This window comes from Rhopalosiphum maidis, chromosome 3 (genome assembly GCF_003676215.2).
Source record: "Rhopalosiphum maidis isolate BTI-1 chromosome 3, ASM367621v3, whole genome shotgun sequence".
Lineage (NCBI taxonomy): Eukaryota > Metazoa > Arthropoda > Insecta > Hemiptera > Aphididae > Rhopalosiphum > Rhopalosiphum maidis.
In genome coordinates, this window is record NC_040879.1 from 57938610 (window position 1) to 57958673 (window position 20064).

A 20064-nucleotide genomic window follows, 5' to 3' on the forward strand; every position below is an offset into this window, starting at 1 on the left:
AATAGTTCATAATCATAAATAACCCGATATGGAAATAATTATATCGTTTATACAGAAATAAAAACTATGTATCGTTAAGTTGTCATATATATCCTGGAAAACGTATGATTTAAATATATAAATTAATATAATAATAATAATATATATTAATTATAATAATTAACTATATTTTAACTAATATTAATATTATTATTGTTTTTTTTTTTTTGAAAAATATAATGGGCCTCGTTGAACAGTTTTATGCGTAGGCCCATAAGTTCACAATTTACAAAAATAAACTTAATATAAACATTCTCATAGTGTGAGATTCTTATTTAATTTACTTTTTTAAATCAAAATGTAAAAATATAGAACATATTTAAAGAACCATATTGAATTTTAATAATCACAATACTATTATAATAGCATTTTACACATTTTAAAAACAGCAACCACCAGTCTGCTGTTGGAAAACTTCAATGGTATCACCTTCTTCAAGATTTAAAGAAGCTGGCGTATCATTCGCGTTAACCGATTGTCCATCAAATCGAAATCTTACAGAGTTGTAAACAAGACCCTGAAATGTTCAATTTTGAATATATTAAAAATATATATGAATAATAATATAATATAATATATATTTAAATTATTAATGTAAACAAACCAGCACATAAACTTAGTTAATACTAGCCTTATAGATATTAACATTTAAAATCACAATTATAAAATGTTTTTAAATATGAAAATTCATCATCAATTTACATCATAAACAAACAATTTTTTGTGTATTAATACATAATTTAAAAGAACACCTCACCCACATTGTCATAGTATTAGTGAATAGACATATTATTAAACTTAAACTCTGATATTTTGATTTTAAATTAAGTTATAAGTATGTAAAATATTACAATAAATTTAAAAAAAATAAAAATAACTATTTCAACAAAACACAGACAATCTTGTTACCTTTAATAATATCATAGTTAATATTAAAACCAACAAAACTAAATGTTAACTATTAAATGTAAATTTTCCACAGACTTTTTAGCTGTTAGAATGTTATACATTTGTCAACTATTAATTGTGCTTACACAAAAATGCAGATGTGGGTTCCTTACTTCTCTTAAAAGCAAATAAGATATGCAGACAATTTAATATATACCAACAAATGATTATTCTAAACTTAAATAACTTTAATCATTTTGGGTTATATAACGGTTTTTAATTAAACAGAAAATAAATAAGTGTTCAAATTAATGTTTAATAATTTGATTTGAACTATAAATAAAATAATAATATTATGATTATCAAAAAACAATCTAATATAATTATATTTTATATTAAAATATACAATACATACAAAAAGGTATTAAACATATTTTCAAAATAATTTAATAGACCTACTTGAACACAAATTAATTTAACAAGAGGCTACTTTATTCACTATTTATTGAAAATTTTAATCTGTAACAAGGGAAATTGTTTTGTATATTTAACTTGGCTAAAAAAATGTCCAATGTGCTAACAACTAACAGTTGAATGATATTATAATCAGATTACAAGATACATACTGATAACCAGAGTTGGGAAAAATATTATCTAGATCAGTAGTCTAGTGGGATTAGTGGTCGGTAACCGGACAATTCATTTCATTATTTCAAAGGTTTAGACAGTTTCTATTTTTACACGGCCTGCAAACACTTTTTAATTTGTGAATGTGTCCCGAGAGTTCAAAAAGGTTGCCGACCACTGATCTAGATAATTATTCAAATAAAAATATAATAATTTTAAAATATGATTTATTTGGATAAAAAATTATTCAAATGACTTTTTTTTTATAATTATTTCAACAAAAATGTATTTAAATAATTTTTAAACATAATGCAAATATAAAATATAAATATATATTAGAATTATTTGCTTAATAATTTCTTTAGTTTCTTCTTTAGATAGTTATATATTTGTTTCATTTATAGTATTTTTCTATTTATTCTAAATAAAAGAAGATTTACAACCGTGAATACAATGTACAATACCTACTATTGTTTTTTAATATGTAAATGTATTAATTACCAAAATACCAACTATATGTTAATTAACTGAGTTGAAATAACTGAAAATTATTTGAATAACTTTGTTTGAAAATTAGTCAAATAATTTTTTTATTTGAATAATCATAATTGAAAATGTTTCAAATAAAATATTATCTAAATAATACTCTATTTGAAAACGCCCTACTCTGCTTATGACTTTGTTTGCTGACAATCAGTGAATAAATTTGCACAATGTAATCAATTCCTAAGTGAATTCCCGATGAAATATATCCTATACACAAATAGTTTTTAAATTAAAATATTTTGAGGTAATTTAATCTTAAATTTAGTCAGTGGAACTATAAGTGTTACAATTGAAATAAAATACTTATTAATAATATTTATACTTACAGTTTTTTCACAGTACGCATTCATCAACTTTCTTAATTGAGTATTTTTTCTAATTTTAAATTGTATTACTGAATTATCTTGTCCAAGAACTTTCAAGTTAATACGTTCAGAAGATACCTAAATACAATAAACATTTTTAATTATTAATTGGGATTTAAAAATTAACAAAATTACATTTTGTATCAAAATAATTCACAAACATTCTAATTTTGCATATAGATTTTATGAATGTTATACGATACAAACATAAAGTCAATACTATATTATTGCGCACGATATATAATTGATTTGTATGAATCAGATGATTATGAACTAAAAAAATCTACTTGTCGTCAAAAGCTAGTTGACTTATCGTTCTACATATAATCAATGTAAATGATAATAATTTTCAACTGTATACAGGTAGGTCGATGATGGTTGTAAATTTCAGGTCTATAGTTGACTATCTCCACTTTTAGGGCTATAAGCATAATGACTTTCAATAAGACAAGACGCCATGGTACTAGCAAATCATAATTTTTTTATGCTATTAAACATATATGAAATAAACAAGCGTTCACAAGAATGAAATAGAACATGTTGACAAGCCGGATAGAATCCAACGCCATGAAATACTAAATCTAAGACGGAAAATACGGCAAGAATAACGATTGATGAAGCAGAAGGTAACAAAAAATCCGCCGTTGGCATGTGCAGGGCATTACTTACTAAAGAATTCATGGTCATTTTTGGATAATGTTCAATAAAAAAAAATAACGGTGACGGCAACAGTGAAATGTCGGTTGTAAATTTACCGATAAAAAAGCAGACAGCAGCATGAACACAGACGTTAAACACTGACGCCAAACGACAGAGAGGAGCAACAATATGAATGTAAGGGCAGTAACAAACTATCAAGATCAGGCAAACAACCAAACGGAAATATTGGATAGTAGTCTGGTCCATAATTCGATCGATAGTGTTTAATGCATAATGCGTTAGAACCTTTCTGGTGCGGCCTTTGTTAGATTGGTACCACCACCGACACAACACAAAGCGAACGCTGAAAGCGGGAAAGGGTACAAATAATAATTAAAGGGACAAAAACGTTTTTTTTTTTTATATTTTTTGTATAACTAACTTTTTTAATACTTAAAATTACCAAAAAAATCAATGAGGTTTCCTCCTAAATGTTGTTCTCTATAATTTTCATGATTGGTATTTTTACTCAAAAATCACTGTTTGATGCTGTTTTGTTTGTTTCCGTAGACAAGTTTTTACCGCTGAAAATGACTGAGACACTAAGTGTATACTAATTGTACATTATTCAAAAATTGGAACAAACGCAGTTTAGTTTTTTTTCACACAATTTTTTCGATTTTTTTCTTCCAAAAATTTATGTTTTAAAGCACTGAATACAAAAATCTAACACAAAATTTCTCGCAAATCATTATTTTGGAAGTTATATCTTTCCAAAGTTTACGATTTTACGCATTTACGCATACATGCGGGAAATGCTGTATACTTTGCTTTCCTACGTTTTCGTATTGGATTGTCGCTTCATGGCTCTTATTAATAATGTTATTTTATCTTGTTATAATATTATTATCTAAAGTAGTTTTGATGAAAAATTTAGATTATAGTTAGATTATTATATTTAACGACTTTCAAAAGTAAAAAAACTTATAACTAATAATGTTTTATTTTCGTGAATAAATCCTTCATAATAATAAAACAAATTATCACAATATCACAATATCCCAGTGGCATACTAAGGGGGCTGCAGCCCCCCCCCCACCGAAATATCAAGAAAGTTTAAAAATTATTTTTATTTTTAATGGTCTATGAAAGTAATCGCTACAAAAATCTTAAATTGTACTTTACAAAAGTTGATCAGACCTCCCCGGAAAAAAATCCTGGCTACGCCACTGCAATATCCCTTACTAAACGCGTGTATCGGCACTCGTCGCTACACTCCTCGGCGCCGTCGTCTAAAATATCGTCTAAATCTAAAATATCCCTCACTTCCTATGCAAAACCGCCTCATATAGGTCACAGGGTAAAAACTAAAATATGTATTAATAATCATTAATATTAATACGAAAACGTAGGAGAGCAAAGTATATAACGTTTCGCGCATGCATGCGTAAATGCGTAAAATCGTAAACTTTGAAAAGAAAGATATTCCAAAATAATGATTTTCGAGAATTTTTGAATAAGACTTTTGTATTCAGTGCTTTAAAACACATATTTTGGGAATTATACCGATATGCCTTATCATTGTTGTCCTCTAAAAAAAAATTAAAAATATTTATAAATAAAAATGTTTAATATATATTTGTAATACTTTTATATTATTATAGTGATAACTTATAAGAAAACTTACATTTAAGTTATAAACAAATTAATTTAGTATATTTATTCTTTTTCTAAATTAGCAAAAATTAAAATTGTAACTTCTTATGACATTCACTAGGTACCTATTTATTATTCTCAAGAACCAATCGAAATATGAGTAATGCTACAATATACGACAGCACAAAAATTTAAACACATCAATAACTTAAGAACATTTAAGATAATGAAATTTTATAAATTTTTGGCTTAGTATACTATGTAAAATTATTATTAAAATTATTTTTAATCCTATCTGTAGTTCTGTGTTATATTTTCAGAAAAATCACAACAATTGCAAAATAATATTTTATATTTACAAATATATCTTTAAAATATGAGTCATCACCAGAGACGTACTCAGGGTTTTTGAATGGGGGAGGATTTGAAAATTTATTAATAAAAATTATAGAAAAAAATGTAATACTTTATATAGGTATACCATGCACTTTAAATAATACATATAGGTAGAATAAAATTATTATTTATAAATAAAACAATTTATAAAAATTTTTTGACCTTAACCGAATTGAACAAATATTTTTAAATTATTTAAATTATAATGTTTTTTTAATATCTTAAAGTATTTCAAAATATTCATTTTTTTCCAATTAAATAACTTTACCGGGAAACAACCAACATATTTTAATAGAAGTTTCGTTGTTTTGATTATGAGTTTAGTATTCATTGAGGTTAATATTAAATCGAAATAAGCAATAAATATTGGCACTCTGTAATAAACTTTAATAAAATATAAAATTATAATTTGGCCAATGACTCTTACTAACACCTTTCACTATTTTTTTTGTGTTTTTTTTTTCAATATTTCTAAAAGCTCAGTTATAAAAATGTATGTACATTATGGAAGTTGATATTATTCATAAGTTTCATTTTACAAGGTGTAACAGAGGAGATAGACTTGACCCAAACAAATAAAAAAAATAATGATACTTAAACATATGATAAAAATTGTTAATATTATATAACGAGTAAATAATTTAAGAAATATACTCATATCAACAAATTCTAAAAAATAAACTACTTGCCATAGATTTGTTTTACCAACAAAATTTTTCTTATAATCAGATTCACAAATTGGCTATTTTAAATTTATTCAAAAAATTGAAAATGTTAATTAGAACAAAAGTTATTCCAAAAGTCAGTTATATCTATTAGACTCTGTATATATATAGGTAAAAATGTGAATTCTAATGAATTAAAGAACTAAAAAAACCGTTCATTTTTTTTAACTGCTTCAAAATAAATGTTGAACAGCAATGAAGAAGTAATTTAATTATTTATTTGTAGATGAAAAAACCATTACAAAGATATAAATGAATATGTTTTGTTAATTTTTAAGCATAATAGTCTAAGTTAGATTTCTTTTTAGCTTGGACTTCCATTATGGCATCCATAAAATCTTCATGAGTAACAGTTGATGCACCTCTCCTTAAAGCAATCATACCCTAAAACATGAAATAAATAATTTTATTTAGTAAAATATTGCTAATAGTAATATTAAATATTTAAATATCATAAGAAATATTCTGATATGCTCAGATTTGTTTTTTTTTTTTTTATGTAATGATTTAATTCAAATTCAACATATCCATAACAGTAAATCAATCAACTGTACAGAAAGCAGCTTTCCTAATTTTATAATGGATATTTTACAGGTCTCCCAAAAACTGAAAGTTAAATCTGGCATAGTTTTTTAAAGTATTAATAACACATGACCAACTAAATTAGAATAAAAATAATACTATTAACAGAAGTGTGTACATTTCATAACTTATTATTATTTAACACTAGACTTTTAAATGAGGACATGTGGTCAAAATAAACTTAAATGGAATCAGAATTTTAAATTATATTCTTATATGGTCTTATATGGTTAATATATATTTTTAATAAACAAAACTAATCTCAATATGAGAAATAAAATCTAATATTAAGTTTTGAAATTAATTATAAAAGATGGTAATATAAAGAGACAATTGTCCAACTTCATAGTAAATAATTTTAACAATTAATATACAAAATATGAATGTATACGATTTTATACATCAGTAACTTCAAGCGGTGGCAATGTGTCAGGTTAGTACTTTAGTAGGCGCTAAGTGCAATATACACGGAAGTGAAACTTCTTTACAGAGGGGAAAAAACGACGGTCTGGCCGTCACGGACCGCAAACGACTAATATACCAGAAAATGTATTATATTATTAAAAACATTGATTATTATTATTATTATTAACTTTAAGTTTGTTTGATAGACTGTTACCTTATCAACCAAATTGGATTAATGTGTTATTAAAATGAAACTGCTTGTTAACATAATAGTAATTTTTTTACACTGATAAAAAAAATGAATTGACTGAAAAAAATTTCACTTCATCCGCACGTACTTGTTACACGCACATTTTTTTTTTTATATCAAGAACTATATCAAGCTTGTATTATACTAAGATTATTATAACATAACAAATTTTCGACTGTGACTGATCGTCAGAAATGAAAGCTGACAACAAAAATCGATTTGATCGAGGAACGTGGTCTGACTAAATCAGTCACTGCCTGAGCCATCGAGGTTATTACAGTGAAACTTCTATATAACGAACTTCCATTTTACGAAATTTTCTGTTCAACGAAATATTTTTAAGAACTATGACCTTCATTGTTAATCAATACGTGATTCTATTTAACAAATCCCCTATACTAAAAATTTTTTTTGTTGCTTATTCGACTTCGTTGTATGGAAGTATCACTGTATTACATGAACAGAGTATAGAAAGGTATTTGTCTTTGTTGCTTCTAACAGTTCAATCTATCCTAACGGCTAACATTTAAATATACAATCTTATTACATAGTAAATATAATTGGTGATAATAGTTAACTTACAGCTTCAACACAAACAGCTTTGCATTGTGCCCCATTAAAATCATCAGTAGATCTTGAAAGTTCTTCGAAATTAACATCAAATTTGGTAATTTTCCTTGAATGAATCTGCATAATGCGTGCACGAGCTTCTTGGTTGGGGTGTGGGAACTCAATTTTTCTATCTAATCTACCAGACCTCAACAATGCTGGGTCCAAAATATCTACTCTATTAGTAGCTGCAATAACTTTTATATCAGCTGTTGAAGTAAAACCATCCATTTGATTAAGGAGTTCTAACATCGTTCTTTGTACTTCTCGATCACCGGCTTTTTTAGACTTAAAACGTTTTGTACCAATAGCATCCAATTCATCAATAAATATTATTGCAGGAGCTTTTTCTTTAGCTAAAGCAAATGCACCTCGTATTAATTTTGCTCCATCACCAATAAACATCTGTACCAATTGTGGACCAGCAAGCTTTAAAAATGTCGACTTTGTTTGAGCAGCACATGCACGAGCTAAAAGTGTTTTCCCAGTACCAGGCGGACCATACAAAAGAACTCCTTTTGGTGGTTGTATACCGAGATTAAGGAATTTCTCTTTGTGGGTCATAGGTAACACTACAGCTTCAATAAGCTAAAATAATATGATTTCAGGATTTAGTACGACGAAAATATAGAGAAATTTATAACTGATAACTTACCGCTTGAATTTGTTTGTCTAAGCCACCGATATCTACATATTGTTCGGTTGGTCTTTCATCAACCTCCATTGCCTTAACACGAGCATCATGCTCAGCTGGTAATGTTTCTAGTATTAGATACGAATCTTTGTTAACACTAACCAGATCTCTTGGTTTTAATTGTTCTGGATCTACTAGACCAACAACAGGTAAGAAGTAAGTCTGAAATAAAAAAAACAGATTGATATAACCAGTAGCGCATTTACAACTATTTTTTTTTTGGGGGGGGGGGATGGTAAGAAAAATGTATTACATTATATTCATGTATATAAATGTAGTCAAATTATAAAGTCAAGCTTTCTTAGTAATTCATTCTGTTGTTCTAATGTTTTGTAATTCTTGGTAGAACTATTGGAACATCTTATTTTTTGTGCTAATAGCCTAATCTAGACATGTTTTTTAAAATTGTCTTAAAACTATTTTTATCCACTTTTTGAAAATTTTCTATTTCATTTAAGGTATCTTCCGCCAAACTAACTGCCTTTCTAAAATCCAATTAGGTCCTTTGAAAATTTTTAGACAATGGTAATCTGTACTTGTCATACTATTTACTTAGATTTACTATGTATATGATCTAAGACTATTTATTATTTAATCTATTCTGTGATACCACTGTCATAAATACAGCGACGCCTTAGCAAAAAAAAAAAGTTTTTAAAATAACAGTGTATCCAATCATTCCACAATTTTTATTTGAACATAATATTGTTATTTCACAATACGTCTTACCAGTTATTATTGATAATAATGTTGACACATTTCTACATTCAACAGACTATACATTATCTTATTGAACCTTTAACAAGTTAAAAATGTTGTACAATAAGTTTAAAATAAACTATTGTTTTAAAAAAAATAAATTCTAACCTGGTGGGGGAGGGAGTGGAAATCTCCAGCACCCCCCCCCCGTAAATACGCTACTGGTTATAACAAGGAATGAGAAAATAATAAAACTAAATCATTAATATTTAAAATAACTACTAACTTGTCTTGTTGATGTTTTAATGACTGCACATTTTCTGGTTTTTTTGTTGTCTAAATCAACAACAGCACCATCTTCTTCGGTATCTTGTGGGTCAATATCTAATAACTCTACGACATTAGATACCAAATAAGGTAATGTCTTGTTGACTTTAATCTTTTCTATGTTTTCTTTAATCTTATCAGCTTGGGATCGCATTTCATGCGAAATACGCATAACATCACTTTTCATGACTTTTATGTCATTTTCTAGTAGACGGGTGCGTGATGTTATTTCTTCATTAGACATGAGCAAAATCGCATCCTCTACCCGATCCTAAATTATGTACGATAAATATACATATATATATATATATAGTATACTTGTATAGTTGTATGCACTAATAATAAAATTAATTTGAAAATAAACAGCACTTACGTTGTCCTCCCAAACTGATGAATCTGCTAATGTCTTACTGGTTCCTTCTTGAGACATCTTGTATATCTGTTAAAAATTTTAGTAACATTAATATTTATTGTAGGGTATGATAAGTATAATAATTTAAGCTGATTAGTATAGAACTTGCAACTTACTAAATATAATAATAAATAATCACTAATAAGACGATAATAACTTTTGTTATTTCAATTCGTTTATAAATTTACAATGATTGTTGATTTTCTGCTGATATCACCAAACTTCATATTCTAACCTCAAAATTTTATTATCTTTGAATTGCAGTGATGCTATGGTAGCGGGAAAAATAAAAAAATTGTAATTGTAAACATGAACGACATTAACGAACCATAAAACAATAATATATATCTTTATTTATTTATTTTAGTTTATTGTTTCTGTGATATAAATAGTCAATACTTCATAATCTAATGTTGTATGGCTATACATGAAGTCATGAAGACCGTGGTTTAATATAATATATATCTTAAATCAGATATTTATATCTTAATAATATATGATTTATAAGTATGCAATGACTATATTTTGTGATATTATAAAGGATTGGTTATCAGACACACAGTATCAGCCAAAAATAGATATATATTTATATTATTATTTTTTTATAAATAGTGCTTTTTGTTATTTTAACACCTGTGGCTTTTATCTTTTATAATTAAAAAAATAATAAATATATATCTATATATAAAAATGGTTCCCTGTTTCCCTTGGTCATTGCATCACACGTGAACAGCTGGACCGATTTTTCTAATTATTTTTTGTTGTGTTCGTAATTGTCAGGAGAAGGTTCTTATGTAATAAAATTATAGAAAAATCCACCAGAAAAGTACGGATCTGGATGTAGAAAAACAACAACAATGAAAATCTTAATATATATAATCGAAAATTGAAAACTTTGATGCTAATGTTCTCGAAAACTATTCAACCGATAGTCTTAATTTTTTTTTTTTTTTTATGGAAGATTATATTACGGAGAAGGTTCCTATCCTATAATACGATTTGTCTAAGTTAATAAACAATTGAGTTATCTATTAATTAAGAAAACATGTAAATTGTATACCTATATACATACATATAATAAACTATAATATATCTGTATATATGTATATAAATTTGGTGTACGGCGGGTATGATGTTCTTGATGCATTCCGAAATTACTTAATCAATTTTGATGGAATTATGATCAATGTGTGTAATTTTATCTTCGTCATAAGATAGGATAGTTTTAGATTGAGAAAATGCAACGCTGGGCGGACATTTATGTAAAGTTGATGTGTCGAAATATCATTTAGACACCAAATCTGGAAAACCAAATATAACTTTTATCCTCACGCTAAATGTTAGCATTAGGCAACCAAACTTATCACGGATACATTTTGTACGGGCAACGAAGTGCACGAATACAGTTAGTCTTTTATAATTAAATAATAAAGTCGACTTTAGAGTCATCAGTGAATCATTTACTAAATATAAAGCTTTACATTTTTACATTTGAATACTTCATAAATTTGGTGGGTCTATAAAATTATGGTAGCCATTTGAGACATCATAAAGAATGATGATAATCATAAGAATTAGCGTGTATTATCACCCTTTTTCCATAGAAATATATTGTTATGCTTGAAAAATAATTAAAATACACTCTAGTTATTATACGAGACTTCTTATCATGATTTAACGCTCAGTAAAATATTAATTAATAAATAAAATATATTATAATCAAATATACTAGATAATAATAATATCAATCCCAAATTTAAATATACATATTATAAAAAATATTAGACTACTTTAAAAATACATTTTATAGGTGGTATGTATAATTAATTTTTAAAATAATAAGGTGAAATATGATAATACTAAATAAATTAACTTACATTTGATAGAACATAATAACAAATATTTTTAATCAAAACTCAATAAAATAATCATCTTTTACAGAGTTAAATGTCCTTGATATGCAAAGCATATAAAAACTTTTACTAATAAGTTCTTCATCTGAAAATTAATTATTTATTTTATTATTAAATTTAATTATCATTATGTAATTTTTAATAAATACTTAAAATGAGCTATTGATTTTCAGCAGATCATACAAAATTGGAATAATTTCTGAAGATTTAACTTTAATACTCTGATCAGAAGCATTTATAGTATTAATAAAGCACCCATTCTTCCTTGCTCTGAATTAGATCTCGAAATATCAGTTCACGTATTTTGTCACCAAAATTTTTACCTAAATTAAAAACTTATGTTCAATCAATCAATATTATTGAGCATTGTTTGAAATAATAATTTTATTTTTGATGTATAAAATTGTTTTTTATGAAAGTATTTGTTTATAATATTTTTATTTAAAGTTTTAATATAATAATTATTGTCATTAAAGTGAAATTATTTTTTCTTATTTAATAGTAAAAACTAAAAACTACTATTCTGTACTTATGTGAGAATGTAAAAAAAAAAAAATGTTTAGTTTATTATTCTTTTATTATTTTAAATCTAGTTTGTAACATGTTTAAAAAAAAGAATTTAGGACTTAGTTGTATTATATGTATAGAATAAATGCATGTTTTGAGTATTAATATTTTTTTTAATTAACATTATAAGAAGTTCTTATGCTTATAATTATAATTGACATATTAAGGTGTATAATTAATTTATTTAACAATAAATATCACCATTTTTATAACATAAAATAACATAAAATATTAAGAATTATTATTAGAAAATAGTATTAAAACATGAAAATATTATTGATTAAATGTTTAACTATGCATATTTATATATATATTATCAATATAATAAGATAAAATATATAATTTTTCACTAATTTATCAAACAACAAGATAAAATAATACCTTAATAAGTATGACATCCTAAAACTTTGGAATGATTTTTAATTTTTTAATAACCATTAGAAAATCATAATCTGACATTAGAATAACCTGGAAATAGAATCAATTGTAGATTAATAATTAATTATATGTTACAATTGTTTATATATACCATTTCATGTTATATTGAAAAAAGATTATCTATTAGTGGTTCTAGCATAATTTCTGATATTGCAGATAAAAAACTTGCCAAGTACTGTGAAACCCAATATCAAGACATACCGATTGATAAACATTTATTATACAAGCTCAGTATTTGTTGTCAAAATTCTATACAATCTCTATTTAATATACTCATTAGCATAATAATTAAGCTTAATGCTCCAAGAATATTTTCAATCAGCTGTAAATAAATATAAAAAATACATTTTTTATTTGAATAGTATAGACAATTATAAATAAAAACTATGACCTTTTTTATTCAATAAATTAACACAGAAAAAAATAACACCCAACATTCAAAAACTATTATATGAAGTATTATATATTACTATTACTTATTATTGATCACATTAAATCATATAATTAAAACTCAATTATAAGTAGAGCACGGGTTTCTATGAAATTGCATATTTTTATCCTTTTAATATTTTTGGATTTTTGTCAGTTATCTCCACAAATCATCATAATTTGAAACTAATGGTGAATTTTTTTTTTGCATATTTTTGCATATTTAAATGTTATTGCATATTTTGGCAAAATTCAAAATTTATTGGAAATTAAAGCAAAAATTTAAAAAAAATGTATAAAATAATATTTTGTCCAAGTAGAAAAATTAAAACTAAATTTAATAGTCACTATAAATAATAATTTATATATATTTATTTATAAGATAAATAATCGATTACGATGTAAACTTAATCGCTCTTGCTAAAACTCAATAATACTAAGTTGCTTCAAATATGCCCCAATAACTTCTGTACACGTCAAACGTTTGTTTCCAGTCTTTAAAAATATGTTAACCGATAAGCACCACAGCTTCACAGAAGAAAAACTTGAAATGCATATGATTATTCATTTTAATAATAAATACAATTTTAAAAATACATTAAGCTATTCAGAAAATTACCTAAATTTTTTTATTAAGTATTTAAGTAATTAATTATTATAAGTTGCAATTATAACTGCATATTATATGGCATACTTTTTAGTGCATAAAAATCCGTACTCTAATTATAAGCAATATACAATAATGGAATAAGATTTATGATAACATCTATACTTCATTGAGACTTATAAATAATACTCTACATTTCAATAAATTAGACTCTAAATATGCTCCGAACATATACACATTTCAATAACATTTAGCAAAACTCATCTACAGTCTATACAAAATATATTTATTACATAAAGCAAAAAAAAAAAGTTTAATATTGACCTTTATATCCTTGAAAATTAACCAAACATCATTAATAATTTTGTATACTTCTTCTAACTTAAGTGACAAATTTTGTTTATTTGCATCTATAACTGATGGTTCATATTCAATAACAGATGCACACACCTCACCAATCACTAAAATAAAATAAATATTATGGATAAGATTTAAGGTTTGTGTTAGATTAAATTAAGAAGTTCAAAATGACCACTTTAATAATAAAGTATATATGGGTTATAATGGCAACTTTCTAACAACCCCAATTATATTCAAATGTATTCTTTGCAATCCCTTAATCCTATAGTATAACATACAAATATATAAAATTTGATTAAAAAATGTAAATATTACAAACCTGTGCCAAAAATTTTACTCAGTACATCTGACTTGGTAAGAAGTAAAATTGAACAAATAGCTGATAAAAATGGATCAACAAAGTTAATAAACTTAAAGAGGTGATTTGAAGCAAGATGTCCCCAAGAATATATAATAGAGGAATGCCTTCTTTTAAATGAGACATAAAATTTTGTGTATTATCTAAAAACAGAAAATTTAATATTATTAATTAATTATACTCTTTCCACAGTAAGAATGTAATATGCGATAGCCCTACAGATTAGTTTATATTTAGAATTGCACTAAAAGTCTACTTCGATTTACTAGATTTATATGTTTGATAATAGTACAATATACGCAAACTATTTCAAGTGTATAAAATGATTACATGTTCATTGTAGATAGAGTATGACACAATATATTTAGATTAGTAATAACAGTAGAATATTAATTTGGTAGAATCATAGAACACTATGGGTAGAAACTAATAATGTATGGTTTTACTTTTTTGGAAACAAAATTGCATATTATACTTGACAAATAACAAATTAATCATTAGTACAACATAATTTCGTACCAAATAAGCATCAACATTGTAAAATTTGTAATTATAATTCATCGACGTTTTAAGAATAAAAATGAATTAATTTTTATTTCATTCAATAATCAAACTCATAATATTTTAATTAAACATCTGTGAAATAATAATAATAATAATAAAAAAAAAAATGGAAAATGATTTAAAATTGTGATAAAAATGAAATATTTTCCTTGAAATATATAGTTTTAAATGAAGATACATGATATATATATATATACACAATGAAAACTCTTTATAACAAAACTCTATATAACATAAACATGACATAATATTGGTTGGTTTGCTTTATAATCCATTAATCAATTCATTCTCTATAACGTATAGTCACTCTCAATAACAAAACAATATCTTATGTTTCATAACACTATTTACCTGTTAAGTATTATAAATTATAAAAATAATCGGCAAAAATACCGAAATTTCCAAGAACGATTACATTCTTTCAGTATCTACTGTTAATATCGTAATAATACCATTATTATCGATATCGAATATATTCATTTTATTATTGACGTAATTTCTAACAAAAATTTTGTTTTTTTTAAACCCTGTCTATTACGAAAACTCTCGAAAGAAATCTCTTGGTCCCTTCATATTCGTTATAAAGAGTTTTCACTATTTAAATATTTTTGCGCATTTTATATTTGGTATATAATTCAATTGAAATTTCATTACATTTTAAATTGAATATTTAATATAGATAATATAGGTTATAGGATTGAGTACATTTTTGTATTTATTTTTTGCCTTTTGAAATATTTATAAGTTGTATTTGAGGTACTATATAACTTAAAAAATACTAACTAAAAAAAGTTGAATTTATTTTTATTTATTTTGTGATTTAAGTTAACAAGACTTGACTATACTCCTTCTTGTGTTGGCTGTGAGCACTATAAAATTGGTTGTTGTGTAATTTTATGCAACTTTCTGCACAGTTTGTTACTCTATAAATTTATTTTATTTTGAAATTTTTTATAGAAGTAAATATTGTATAATAAGTAGGAAACACTACACAAAAATAAAATAAATTTAACATATCTAATTGTGTTACAAAAATAAGTGTTGATTATAAGTACCACACACAATCATATTCTACCCACAAATTTTACCTGATCAGATCTTCCTCGGTCTAAGATGAACAACATATCTGATGCTGGAAACTGAGTCAGTGGATTTAAACATTTCATTAGTGGCAAATTGAACCAAATTATTTGTAAGTTCCACATCAAAATCATCATAGTGGTTTTCACAAAGTTGTTTCATAGCAGATTGTAAACTTTTAGATTCAACAATACTCAACTGGAAACAACAAATATCAATAATACATTTCATTGAAATTATTGTTTTATGACTTAACAAAGATTTTTGTATCAAAAATACATTATAAAATGTAATTAATTAATTTTACAACTATATATTTAAGCAAATATCATAATTACCGAATTTTGAAATTTATAATGTATATTTTGAACAATTTGTGTGGAGTGAGATTTTGATAAGGTTTCAAGAGACGCAACAACTGAATTCAATACCATTTTTTATCTCTTTCTTCAGTTATCATATGAAATAAATGGTCAATAGTACCTAATATCAATACAAATTATAATCAATTATTGAAATCTTTTAACAAAATAAAATATCAATACATATTTGTTCCAAGAAAACAATGAGAAAATATCAATGCAATCATACACCATCATATCTGAAACTTGTTTTGTGAGTAAACGTTTAAGAAATTGCCAATCTCATGAGGCACTTGGCAGACACTTTGGCACTAGCTTACAACCAGGCAGAGAATAATTTTAAGAATGATACCTAAATCATGGACATACGATATACTATATACTATATGCCTATTGTAATAATTAGAGTTCAGGACTTCTAGGAGTTTGCATGTTTGTAAATAATTATTAAAAACATAGCTAAGCAATACAGAATTTTGTTGTTTCATAGTAATATGAGTTTATATCACGATGATAACATGCAAACTACGAGTCGGAAACGATGATAATGTGCGTGATCCAACATACAGTTTGTATATACACAAAATACAAAAAGCATAAACTCTAAACATAATATTCATCAAATAAAAGTATATGGGCACTCATTAACAACGGGTATTACCCAAAACATTGATTGATTACGGTAATAATTATTAATATTAATTTTACATTATTTAAATGTTAATGATTTTAAAACAATAACAGATACTTACCAGCTTGTTGAGTAAAATCGATGGCTGATGTTCTAACATAAAACAGTATGAGTACTGATACACCTTTAGCAACTTTTAAATTAAAGTGACTGTCGCTTTGGGTCATGATGATGTCTTAACACTTATAGTGCCTATACTATACTCACTTTGAAAGACTACAAAAATGAAAGAATCAATTTTAATTAAGTTCAATAGTGAAATATGAGATAAAAGACAGGCAGATAGTAAGACAAAAGACAAGAAAAAAGAAATTATTAACTATTATCAAAAATAAAATAATTGATATCATCATTATCATCATAATCATTCAAAATCACGGATAAAAAGAACTTTTATATCCGTGTTCAGAATGCATGTTTCTTATCAAGATCTATATATCTAAATATCTATATTTCTTTATAGATCTTTGTTTCATATGCTCTACACCTTAGATCATAGTATATGACACTATCATATACTCTAGTCATATACTTATGACTATAATAGACATAATATGCAGACACCAGTTTTAGTTACTTCAGACTTCAACTAGTATTATTAGTAGGTAAACAGTACTAAATAATATCAACTTTAAGCCTTAGCTTGTTTAACCGTTTAATTTTTTTGTACCTAAATATAATTTAATCATGCTGACTAGGTATATTTTATTGGTACAACTACTAAATTTCTAACCATAACTTTATAGTAAATGTCAGTACTCAGTATATGGCTGTATCACTAAAATATAATTATACCAACTACTTTTTCGTCACTCAAATTTAATTGGTAAATATTTTTTTCCGTGTGGTGTTCGAAGAGACCACTACTTAACATTTCGAAGTTAGTCTTAAATAATTATGGGCGTTCTCACGGGGTTGATATGGAGGATAGATCCCCCCCCGTGGACTTTTTTTTTAAGTAATACAAAGTTTCCTGTTTAACTTAGTGATAATATGTAAATATGAAATATTATTAATTTATTTTCATATCCCTCCCTCGGCTCACTCACCAATAAAAAGTCCTAGTATAAATAAATATTACAAATGTTATTCTAACCATTTAATTGCAGTCTACAAATGACAAACACTAATAGGTAGCAATAATATATATAATAAGCATGTATATAGTGAATAATACAGGCACTTTGAGCCGAGCATCCACTAACTTCACCACTATAGTCGTGTTTAGAACAAATTCGCAAATCTTTCTGTACAGTATTTGTACGTGAAGTTACAAAAAAAAAATAGACAACAGTTCATAGAACACTAACAAATATATTCATAAAAAATGTAACATTGAATTTTAAATTATTATTATTAATTATTATTTCAAACGATTAGTACACGGTTAAAATTAATAAATTAATGTAATATATTATTTGTATACGAATTGGCACCAAAAAAATTTAATTATAATTCCATTAGGTGGCTTTTTGCCGTTAGAATATTGTTAATTGCCATACACACTATTTGTGACTTGTGTTGATATACCACCGTGATGGCTTTATGTCGAATTTAGATTAAAAAAACGACATAAGACTATATGAAAAATAACCATCCTGACCTTTTGCCGGTTGGTATTTTATCGAATGGCTTTTTATCGTGTTTCGTAATGATCGTGTCAACTATAGTGCGTATATTATATATTATATAGAACTATCTAGAAGATGGCGTATTTTGGTGAACACATTTTTATACGGACCGTCCACGCTTAAACTATATACCACGAAATCGATACCTAACCTAATGGAACATTGATGGAAAATTCATCATAATATTGATTTCATGTTCCAGTATTAATAATAAAAAAATACATTTTTAAATTTATATTTCTTGTAGTACACATTGCACTACAAACAAAAAAATCAAATTATATTGTACTGTACAATACAACTTGATTTTTTTTAAAATAGCAACAGGTGCTTTTAATACTAAATTTGGATAGATTAAATTTTTAAGTTATTTTGATCTCTTAGCCAAGGCTCTAAAACTAAAATTGACTGAATGACAACTAGCTAATTACTTTACGATTTTACAAATTTTCATTCATTTTTTTTTCACTTAATGAACAAAAATTATTTATTTTTCATTGAAATTTAAAATCAATGAAAATACACATACAAAACATGGTTATAAATCATTTTTAATACCTGTATAATTATTTTAAATTATAGTCAAAAAAGTTGTAGTAACAGTAATTTTGTATGCATCAGCAATATATAAGTGATCGGTTAAGAAAACAAACATTAATTTTATAATTGTATGTATACTCTACAGAAATCTGTAAATCTATACTTTAAGTTTTTTGTTATTTAAAGCTGCGGAGTCTCGTATTTTTTTCAGTTAAGACATGTTTGTATGACTAGATTCTTTGTGAACTTGCAGTTTATCTGCAGCCTGTACATCTATATCTACCAAAAATATTAACAATATTTAAACACAACTGTTTTATTTTGAATAATAATTCCTTTTTGGTTTTCCTCAATTATTAAGAAAAGTGCTGGCAACTTTTTACTCTGAACAATCGTCCCTTCTCTCTAAAATATTAACTAGAACCAATTTTCTACCAGGAACCATAATTTAAAAAGCATTTTTACTGCCCCAACAAATTATGACAATAACACACACACACACAAAAATACATCATTGTAGAATCAATAGTCATTATTTTTGCTATGGTATAAAGTATTCCTTTAACATTTTTAAACAAGTATAAAAATTTAATAAAATAGATTTCTTTTTAAAATATAATATTTGTTTATAAGTTATAGTAATATATTAATTATTTTATTAACTT

General features: G+C 25.4%; 2 protein-coding genes, 1 long non-coding RNA gene and 1 pseudogene across 3 annotated transcripts; all 4 read right to left on the reverse strand.

The window, feature by feature from the left end:
• Nucleotides 1-418: 418 nt before the first annotated feature.
• LOC113558124 (small ubiquitin-related modifier 3-like) lies at nucleotides 419-3152 on the reverse strand. The gene is made up of 3 exons (XM_026963635.1): nucleotides 3135-3152; nucleotides 2427-2543; nucleotides 419-556 (listed from the first exon to the last, which is right to left on the reverse strand). Exons 1-3 carry the CDS (start codon nucleotides 3150-3152, stop codon nucleotides 419-421), a joined length of 273 nt encoding a protein of 90 aa, XP_026819436.1.
• Nucleotides 3153-6154: 3002 nt separating this feature from the next.
• Nucleotides 6155-9877, reverse strand: LOC113557246 (26S proteasome regulatory subunit 6A-B-like). The gene is made up of 5 exons (XM_026962658.1): nucleotides 9821-9877; nucleotides 9407-9718; nucleotides 8383-8583; nucleotides 7701-8315; nucleotides 6155-6265 (listed from the first exon to the last, which is right to left on the reverse strand). Exons 1-5 carry the CDS (start codon nucleotides 9875-9877, stop codon nucleotides 6155-6157), a joined length of 1296 nt encoding a protein of 431 aa, XP_026818459.1.
• Nucleotides 9878-11816: 1939 nt separating this feature from the next.
• LOC113558891 lies at nucleotides 11817-14664 on the reverse strand. Its single transcript, XR_003405746.1, has 5 exons — nucleotides 14493-14664; nucleotides 14138-14274; nucleotides 12869-13099; nucleotides 12721-12807; nucleotides 11817-12095 (listed from the first exon to the last, which is right to left on the reverse strand). It is a non-coding gene; the product is annotated as an uncharacterized LOC113558891 (long non-coding RNA).
• A 1495-nt stretch (nucleotides 14665-16159) lies between these two features.
• On the reverse strand, nucleotides 16160-17395 carry LOC113558123 (annotated as a pseudogene).
• Between the last annotated feature and the right edge of the window lie 2669 nt (nucleotides 17396-20064).